Here is a 10,996-nt window from a genome sequence, read left to right as displayed (position 1 = left end):
AGAGGACTCAAATCAAAAAAATTAGGAATGAAACAGGAGAGTTTACAATGGACACTGCAGAAATAAAAAGCATCATAAGAGACTACTACAAACAACTATATGCCAATAAAATGGAAAACTTTGAAGAAAAGGACAAATTCTTAGAAAGGTATAATCTTGCAAGACTTAATCAGGAAGACATAGAAAATATGAACAGACCAATCACAAGTAATGAAATTGAAACTGTGCTTAAAAATCTTCCAAGAATCAAAAGTCTAGGACCAGATGGCTTCACAAGTAAAGTCTATCAAACATTTAGAGAAGAGCTCACACTGAAATTTGTCAAACTCTTCCAAAATTTGCAGAGGAAGGCGCACTCCCAAACTCATTCGATGAGGTCACGATCACTCTGATACCAAAACCAGATAAAGATATTACAAAAAAAGAAAATTACAGACCAATATCACTGATGAATTTAGATGCAAAAATCCTCAACAAAATACTAGCAGACAGAATCGCACAAGACATTAAAAAGATCATACAACATGATCAAGTGGGGTTTATCCCTGAAATGCAAGGATTCTTCAATATACACAAATCAAAAAATGTCATACACCATAATAACAAATTGAAGGACCAAAACCACATGATCATCTCAATAGATGCAGAAAAAGATTTTGACACAACTCAACACACATTTATGGTAAAAACTCCAGAGAGTGGGCATAGAGGGAACCTACTTCAACATAATAAAGGCCATATATGACAAACCCACAGCAAACATCATTCTCAATGGTGAAAAGCTGAAATCATTCCTTCTAAGATCAGGAGCAAGTCAAAGATGTGCACTCTCTCCACTACTATTCAACATAGTTTTGGAAGAACTTGACACAGCAAGCAGAGAAGAAAAAGAAATAAAAGGAATCCAAATTGGAAAAGAAGTAAAACTGTCACTGTTTGCAGATGACATGATACTATACATAGAAAATCCTGAAGATGCTACCAGAAAACTACTAGAGCTCATCAATGAATTTGGTAAAGTTGCAGGATACAAAATTAACACACAGAAATCTGTTGCATTTCTATACACTAACAATGAAAGAGCAGAAAGAGAAATTAAGGAAACTATCCCATTCACCATTGCAACAAAAAGAATAAAATACCTCGGAATAAACCTAACGAAGGAGGTAAAAGACCTGTACTCAGAAAATTATAAGACACTAATGAAAGAAATCAAAGACGACACAAACAGATGGAGAGATATACCATATTCTTGGATTGGAAGAATGAACATTGTGAAAATGACTATACTACCCAGAGAAATTTACAGATTCAATGAAATCCCTACCAAATTACCAATGGCATTTTTCCCAGAACTAGAACAAAAAATCCTAAAATTTGTATGGAGACACAAAAAACCCCGAATAGCCAATCTTGAGGGAAAAAACGGAGTTGGAGGAATCAGACTCCCTGTTTTCAGACTATATTACAAAGCTACAGTAATCAAGACACTATGGTACTGGCACAAAAACAGAAATATAGATCACTGTGGAACAGGATAGAATTCCCAGAGATAAACTATGGTCAACTAATCTATGACAAAGGAGGCAAAGATATACAATGGAGAAAAGACAGCCTCTTCAATAAGTGGAGTTGGGAAAACTGGACAGCTATATGTAAAAGAATAAAATTAGAACTCTTTCTAACACCATACACAACAATAAACTCAAAATGGATTAAGGACCTAAATGTCAGGCAAAACAATATAAATCTCCTAGAGGAAAACATAGGAAGAACACTCTTTGACATAAATCACAGCAAGATCTTTTTTAACCCACCTCCTAGAGTAATGGAAATAAAAACAAAAATAAATAAGTGGGACCTAATGAAACAAAATCCTCTGCACAGCAAAGGAAAGTATAAGCAAGATGAAAAGACAACCCTCAGAATATGACAAAATATTTGCAAACAAATCAACAGACAAAGGATTGATCTCCAAAATATACAAACAGTTCATGCAACTAAATATCAAAAAACAAACAACCCAGTCAAAAAATGGGCAGAAGACCTAAATAGGCATTCTCCAAAGAAGACATACAGATGGCCAAGAGGCACATGAAAAGCTGCTCAAGATCACTAATTGTTAGAGAAATGAAAATCAAAACTACAATGAGATATCACTTCACACTGGTTAGAATTGGCCTCATCAGAAAATCTACAAACGATAAATGCTGGAGAGGGTGTGGAGAAAAGGGAACGCTCTTACACTGTTGGTGGAATGTGAGTTGATACAGCCATTATGGAGAACAGTATGGAGGTTCCTCACAAAACTAAAAATGGAATTACCATATGACCCAGCAATCCCACTACTGGGCATATACCCATAGAGTACCATAACTTAAAAAGACACATACACCCCAATGTTCATTGCTGCACTATTTACAATAGCCAGTACATGGAAGCAACCTAAATGCCCATTGACTGATTAATGGATAAAGAAGATTTGGTACATATACACAATGGAATATTACTCAGCTGTAAAAACCAATGAAACTGGGACATTTGTAGAGACATGGATGGACCTAGAGACTCATACAGAGTGAAGTGAGTCAGAAAGAGAAAAACAAATATCATATAGTAATGCATATATGTGGAATATAGAATAATGGTACAGATCAACCAGTTTGCAAGGCAGAAATAGAGGCACAGATGTAGAGAACAAATATATGGACACCAAGTGGGGAAAGCGGGGGTGGGGGGTTGGGGTGGGATGAGTTGGGAGGTTGGGATTGCCATATATACATTACCAATGAGAAAAAATATCAAATTGTACACTTTAAATGCAGTTTATTGTATGTCAATTATATCTCACTAAAAGTTCTTTAAAATCACACAACCAAAGATTATATTTGTACATTTTGTTCGCTTGGGTCCTTGTAGAAGCAGATGCCAAGAAAGGATTAGTTGAGCAGGATATTCATCTAGGGAACTCCCCTGTGAAGGATAAAGGTAGAGGTATCATGAATAGTCAGGGACAGCCTTCAGACTTTACACAGGTCTGGCACATGTAAAAGGAGAGGGAATGGAAATATGAGAAAGTCTTGGCCTGGCCAGTGGCAAGTCCCTGAGCAAAACTTGTCTGTTAGAGAGATCACACATCAAACAGGACTGGCCCACCTGTAGTATCCCTATCATTCTCAAACTGTGACTTAGAGCAGCCTGGAAGAAGCAAGGCTTCAGGTTTCATGCTGCATTGGATCTAAAGGTGCTGCAGCTGGGGTTGTCAGTCAACTATGATACCGGTAGCAAGCTCTGTTAAAGGGGGATCTGTATGAAAAATCTCTATGTCTGCCACATACATGTAAATATATGTTTCTAAATGCATGAAAAAGGTCTGGAAGGATAATAATATCTAACATGTACTGATAAACTGTAGTACATCCATGCAAGGTAATAATAGTAGTAAAAAGGAATGTACAATTGATACATGCAATTTGGATGGAACTCACTGGAATCATACTGAGTGAAAGAAGCTAGTATCAAAAGATTACATTCTGTACCATGACATTTATGTAACATTCTCTAAATGACAGAATTATACTGGTGAAGAAGAGAACAGTGGTTCCCAGGGATTGAAGTAGGGGGAAAGGATAGCTTGAGGGAGGATTTGGGGGATGATAGAAAATTCTGTTCTGCATCATGGTGGTAATTACACAAATCTATAAATGTGGTAGAAAAAGAACTAGTATTACACATACATGCACACACACACACAAACATGAGGAAAACACTGGTGAAATTCAAATAAGGTTTGTACTTAGATTATAGTATAGTTTATAAGTATTTTTTGTATATAAATGTTATTTTATCCTATTTTATTTTAAAGCTCTTTATTGGAATATAATTGATTTACACTGCTGTGCCAATTTTTGAGATACAGCAAAGTGAATCAGCTGTATTTATACATATATCCCTATATCCCCTCCCTCCCACGACTGCCTCCCCCTTCCCTAGCCTGGCCCTCTAAGTCATCACCCATCATCAAGTTTATCTCCCTATGTTATGCAGGAACTTTCCCTGAGCTATCTATTTTACATTTTGTAGTGTATATATGTCAATGCTACTCTCTCACTTCATCCCAGCTCCCCCTTCCCCCCCACCCCACTGTGTCCTCAAGTCCGTTCTCTACATCTACATCTTTGTTCTTACCCTGTCACTGAGGTCATCAGTACCAGTTTTTTGTTTGTTTGTTTGTTTGTTATTTTAGATTCAATATATATATGTTAGTATACAGTATTTTTTTCTCTTTCTGGCTTACTTCGCTCTGTATGACAGACTCTAGCTCTATCCACCTCATTACAAATAACTCAATTTCATTCTTTTTTATGGCTAAAATTCCATTGTATATATGTGCCACATCTTTATCTATCCATTTGTTGATATCAATGTCAATTCGTGGCCTTGATAATTGTAAACTGTGGAGAAGTTGGATGAAGGCTACATGAAATCTTCATCACTATTTTTGCAACTCTGTGTGTGTATAAAATTATTAAAAATATTTTTTTTATTTCTAGTTTTCCAAAGTGGTTATACTATTTTAACACCCACCAGCAGTATATAAGAATTTCAGTTCCTCCACATCATCACCAACACTTGGTATACTTAGTCTTTTTAATTTTAGCCATTTTAATAAGTAAAGTGTTTCTACTAGCAGTTTTAATTTGCATTTGTCTGTAGACAGTGATGATGAGCATTTTTTTGTGTTTATTGGCATTTCATATATCTCTTTATAATTGAATATGTACCATATTATATGTTTCAGTTGTACAATGTAATGATTCACAATTTTTAAAGGTTATATTCCTTTTATAGTTATTATAAAATATTGGTTACATTTTCTGTGCTATACAATATATTATTGTAGGTTGTTTATTTTATACATAGTAGTTTTTACCTCTTAATCCTCTACCCCTATCTTGCCCATCACCCCTTCCCTCTCCCTTCTGGTGACCACAAGTTTGTTCTGTATATCTGTGAGTCTGATTCTTTTTTAGTTATATTGACTAGTCTGTCTTATTTTTTAGATTCCACATGTAAGTGATATCATGCAGTATTTGTCGTTCTCTGTCTGACATTTCATTTAACACAGTACCTTCCAAGAACATCCATGTTGTTGCAAATGGCAAAATTTCATTCTTTTTTATGGCTTAGTAGCACTTCATTATGTATGTGTGTGTGTGTGTGTGTGTGTGTGTGTGTGTGTGTGTGTGTTATATAAATATATATATATATATCACATCTTTTTTATCCATTCACCTGTTGATGGATACTTAGTTTGCTTCTATATCTTGGCAATTATAAATAATGATGCTATGAACATTGGGGTGCATTTGTCTTTTCAAATGAACCTTTTGTTTGTTTTTTAAATATATATCCAGAAATGGAATTGCAGGATCCTATGGTAGTTCTGTTTTTAAATTTTTGAGGAGCCTCCATAATGTTTTCCACAGTGACTACCCAAATTTACATTTCCACCAAGATTGTACTAGGATATCTTTTCTCCACGTCCTTACCAACATTTATTATTTGTGCTCATTTTGAATATAGTCATTCTGACAGGTGTGAGTTAATATCTCATTGTGGTTTTGATTTCCGTTTCCCTGATGCTTAGTGAAGTTGAGCATCTTTTCATATGCTTTTTGGCAATCTTTGTGTCTTCTATGGAAAAATGAATATTCAAGTCTTCTACCCATTTTTTAAATGTGTTGTTTGTATATTAGATATTGAGATGTATGAGCTATTTATATATTTTAGATATTAACCCCTCATCAGACATACAGTTTGCAAATATCTTCTCCCATTCAGTAGGTTGTCTTTTTGTTTTGTCGATTGCCTCCATTGCTGTGAAACAGCTCTTAAGCTTACTTAGGACCCATTTGCTTATCATTGTTTTTTTTTTTTTTCCCTTGTCTAAGGAGATAGATCCAAAAAATTTTGCTAAAGCATGTTGAAGAGAGTAATACCTATGTTTTCTTCTAGGAGTTTTATGGCTTCCAGAATTCCATTTAGGTATCTAATCCATTTTGAGTTTATTTTTGTATACAGTATGAGAAAATGCTCTAATTTCATTCTTTTATGTGTAGCTGCCCAGTTTTCTCAACACCACTTATCAAAGAGACTGTCTTTGCTTCATTGTATATTCTTGCCTCCTTTGTCATAGATTAATTGACCATAAGTGTGTGGCTTTATTTATGGGCTCTGTATTCTGTTGCATTTATCTATGTGTATATTTCATGTGCCAGTACCATACTGTTTTGATTACTGTAGCTTTGTAGTATAGTCTGAAGTCAGGGCGTAAAGTGCTTCCAACCTTGTTTTTTTATCTAAAGATTACTTTAGCTATTCTGGATCTTTTGTGGTTCCATACAAACTATAGGATTATTTGTTCCAGTTCTGGGAAAAATGTCATGGGTATTTTGATATGGATTGCATTAAGTGTATAGATTATTTTGGGCACTGTGTACAGTTTAACAACATGAATTCTTCCAATTCATGAACAATAGGTATCTTTCCATTTCTTTGTGTCATTTTCAGTTTCCTTCATCAATGTCTCATAGTTTTCAGAGTATTGGTCTTCCACCTTCTTGGTTAAGTTTATTCCTAGGTATTTTATTCTTTTTGATGCAATTTTACATGGGATTGTTTTCTTGCTTTCTCTTTCTGCTGGCTCATTAAAGTGTATAGAAAAGCAACAGATTTATATACATTAACCTTCTATCCTGCAACTTTACTAAATTCCTTTATTGGTGCCAATAGTTTTTGGTGGACACTTTAGGGTTTTCTACATATAGGATCATGTCTTCTACAAATAACAGAAGTTTTAGTTTTCCCCTTCCAATTTGAATGCATTTTATTTCTTTTTCCTGTCTCATTTCTGTAGCTAGGACTTCCAATACTATGTTAAACAGGAATGACAAGAGTAAGCATCCTCTTCTTGTTCCTGATTTTGATGTTAATGGTTGGTTTGTCATAATTGGCCTTTATTATGTTGAGATATGATCCTTCTATACCAACTTTGTTAAGAGTTTTTATAATGAATGGGTGCTAAATTTTGTCCAATAATTTTTCTGCATCTATTGAGATGATCATGTGATTTTTCTCCTTTGTTTTCTTAGTGTGGTACATCATATTAATTGATTTGCATCCCTGGAATAAATTCCACTTGAACAAGTTGTATGATTGTTTTTATACACTGTTGAATTTGACTTGCTAAAATTTTTTTGAGGAGTTTTGCATCTATATTCATCAGGGATACTGGCCAATATTTTTTTCTGTTTTGTAGTGTCTTAGGTTTTGATATCAGGATAATGGTGGTCTCACACAATAAATTTGGGAATACTTCCTCCTTTTAAATTTTTTGAATAGTTTGAGAAGGATAGGTGTTAACTCTTTTTCATATGTTTGCTAGAATTCCCCTGTGAAGCTGTCCAGTCCCAGACTTTTGTTTTTTGGGACTTTTGCTGATCATGTTTGTTTTTGGATTACTAATTCAATTTCAGTAGTAGTATCACTTTGCTAAGATTATCCATTTCTTCCTGTTTAGTCTTAGAAGGGTGTATGTTTCTAGGAGTTTATGTATTTCTTCTAGTTTGTTCAATTTGTTGACATAACAGTAGTATCTTCTGATTTTTTGTATTTCTGTAGTATTCATTGAAATTTCTCCTTTTTCCATTCATATTTGTTTATCTGGGTCATCTCTCTCTCTTTTTTCTTAATGATCTCAGCTAAAGCCTTATCAATTTCTTCTTTAAAAAAAACTCTTGCTTTCATTGATCTTTTCTATATTTTATTTATTTTCTCTGTGATCTTTATTATTTCCTTTCTTCTGCCAAATTTAGGCTTTCTTTGTTATTTTTTTTTCCTAATTCCTTTACATGATAGGTTAGAATGTTTATTTGACATTTTTCTTATTTCTTGAGGTAGGCCTGTACTGCTACAAACTTCCCTCTTAGAACTGCTATTGTTATGTCCCATAGATTTTGGAATATTGTGTTTCCATTTTTATTTTTATTGAGGTGTTTTCTGATTTCCTCTTTGATTTCTTTGTTGATCCATTGGTTTTTAGTAGCATGTTGCTTAGTCTCCATGTGTTGTTTTTCCCATTTTTCTTCCTATTATTAATTTCTAGTTTCATATTGTTGTGGCTGGAAAAAAATGCTTGATATAATTTCTATCCTCTTAAATTTATTGAAACTTCCTTTGTGGCCTAGCATGTGATCTATCTTGGAGAATGTTCCATGTGAACTTGAAAAGGATGTGTATTCTGCTGCTTTTGGATGGAATGTCCTGTAGATATATCTTAAGTCCAACTGGTATAATGAGTCATTTAAGACCACAGTTTCCTTACTAATTTTCTGTCTGGATGATCTGTTCATTGATGGAAGTGGGGTGTTAAAGTTCCCTACCATTAATGTATTATTGTCAGTTTCTCCCTTTATGTCAGTTGATATTTCCTTTACATATTTAGGTGCTCCTATACTAGGTGCATATATGTTTATGAGCATTACATCCTTTTCTTATATTGATCCTCTTATCATTATATAATGCCCCCTTTGTCTTTAATATACTTTGTTTTAAAGTATCCTTTTTCTGATGTGAGTATTTATTCCCCAGCTTTCTTTTTGTTTCAATTTACATGGAATATCTTTTTCCATTCCCTCACTTTAAGTCTGTGTGTCTTCAGAATGGGAGAAAATACTTGTGAGTGAAGCAACTGGCAAGGGATTAATCTACAAAATATACAAACAGCTCATCCAGCTCAATATCAAAAACAACAAACAACCCAATCAAAAAATGGGCAGCAGTCCTAAATAAACTTTTCTCCAAAGAAGACATATAGGTGGCCAAAAAGCACAGGAAAAGATGCTCAATATCACTAATTATTAGAAAAATGCAGATCAAAACTACAATGAGATATCACCTCTGACCAGTATGAGTGGCCATCACCAAAAAACCTACAAACAATAAGTGCTGGAGAGGGTGTGGAAGAAAAAGAACCCTCCTACACTCTTGGTGGGAATGTAAATTTGTATAGCCACTATGGAAAGTAGTATGGAGGTTCTGTAAAAAACTAAAAATAGAGCTACCATATGAGCCAGAAATCCCACTCCAGGGCATATATCCAAGAAAACCATAATTCAAAATGATACATGTACCCCAAAGTTCATTGCAGCACTATTTACAGGACATGGAAGCAACCTAAATGTCTATCAACAGAGGAATGAATGAAGAAAATATGGTACATATGTTCAATGGAATATTACTCAGCTATAAAAAGAATGAAATAATGTCATGGATGGACCTGGAGATTGTCACAATGAGTGATATAAGTCAGACAAAGACAAATATCCTATGGTATTGCTTATATGTGGAATCTAAAATATTGGTACAAAAGAACTTATTTACAAACAGAAATAGAGTCATAGATGTAGAAAACAAACTTATGGTTACCAGTGGGGAAAGGGGTGGGGAGGAATAAATTGGGAGATTGGGATTAGATAAGTAATAAGGACCTACTGTATAGCACAGAGAACTCTACTCAATATTCTGTAATGACCTATATGGGAGAAGAATCTAAAAAAGAGTGGATATGTGTATATGTATAACTGATTCACTTTGCAGTACAGCAGAGATTAACACAACATTGTAAATCAACTATACTCCAATAAAAATTAAAAAATGAAAAATGACAGAAATGGAACCCATTTAAAGTTTCTATTCATGAAATATACATGTAGATTTGGATACATTTATTTTAATATTCTTCCTTTTAAATTGCTGTGCCTTCATATTTCTACCCTAATTGGTTTCTCAGCAGTCATTTCAAGAAAACAAAATTGAGCAATGTTAGTTTGAATACTATTGGGAAAAAAGTCTGTGTGTCTTTAACTCTGATGTGAGTCTCTTGTAAGCAGCTTATAGATGGTCTTCTTTTTTTTTTTTTACCCAACCAGCCACCCTGTGTATTTGATTGAAACATTTAGTTCATTGATAAAGTGATTATTGATAGATATGCACTTATTGCCATTTTGTTTTTTGGTTGCTTGTAGTTCTCGTCTGCTCTTTCTTCTTTTAGTCTCTTCCCTTGTGGTTTGATGAATTAAGTATTGTGTTTCTATTCCTTTCTCTCTCTTTTGTGTATCTATTGTAGGTTTTTGATTTGTGGTTACCGTGTAGTTCAAATATATTGACCTAAAACTATATCTTCTTTTTTAAAACTGGTAATCATTTAAGTTCAAATACATTCTAAAAGATCTATATTTTTTACTCCTCCCCATATTTTATGTTTTTGATGTTGTATTTTACCTCCTCATGTCTATTCCTTAATTGTTTATTGTAGTTATAGTCGACTTTACAATTTCTGTCTCTAAACTTCATTTTAGCTTAAGTGGTTGACCCACTGCCTTTCCTAGTGGGATTTTCCACTTCCTGTATTTTCTTATTTCTGTTCACTTTCTCAGTTAAAGAAGATTTTTAAACATTCTTTTGTAAAGTCAGCTTAGAGGTGATGAACTCAGTTTTTGCTAGCTTGGGAAACACTTTATCTTTCCTTTGATTCTTGGGTAGAGTACCCTAGGTTTATTTTTTTTCCCTTTGGCACTTTAAATGTACCATGCCGCTCTTTTCTGGCCTGCAAAGGAGTGTTCTAATGAAAAGTCTCCTAATTACCATATTGGAGTTGCCTTGTATGTGACCGTTTGATTTTTCTCTTGCTTCCTTTCTCTTGCTTCCTTTCTCTCTTTAAATTTGCCATTTTAATTATATGTTTTTCTGTGGTTCTTTTTGAGTTTATTTTGTTTGGGGCCCTCTGTACTTCCTGTACCTGGATATCTGTTTCCTTTTTCAGATTTCAGAAATTTTCAGCCATAATTTCATAAATACATTTTCTATCCCTTTTGCTATTTCTTTTCCTTCTGGGACCCCTATAATGTGATAGTATGCTTGATACTGTCCTAGA

General features: G+C 34.1%; 1 protein-coding gene across 1 annotated transcript in view; it reads right to left on the bottom strand.

Moving 5' to 3' along the window:
- Positions 1–2,927: 2,927 nt before the first annotated feature.
- Positions 2,928–10,996, bottom strand: part of OPHN1 (oligophrenin 1) — a 648,185-nt gene continuing 640,116 nt past the window's right edge. Inside the window, exon 23 of the mRNA XM_057717522.1 lies at positions 2,928–2,973. Within this exon, the coding sequence (XP_057573505.1) occupies positions 2,961–2,973 (13 nt within the window). The 3' untranslated portion in view covers positions 2,928–2,960. The remainder of the gene's footprint in view (positions 2,974–10,996) is intronic.

This window comes from Hippopotamus amphibius, chromosome X, assembly GCF_030028045.1.
Source record: "Hippopotamus amphibius kiboko isolate mHipAmp2 chromosome X, mHipAmp2.hap2, whole genome shotgun sequence".
Taxonomy (NCBI): Eukaryota; Metazoa; Chordata; class Mammalia; order Artiodactyla; family Hippopotamidae; genus Hippopotamus; species Hippopotamus amphibius.
This window is presented reverse-complemented; position numbering and strand designations above follow the sequence as displayed.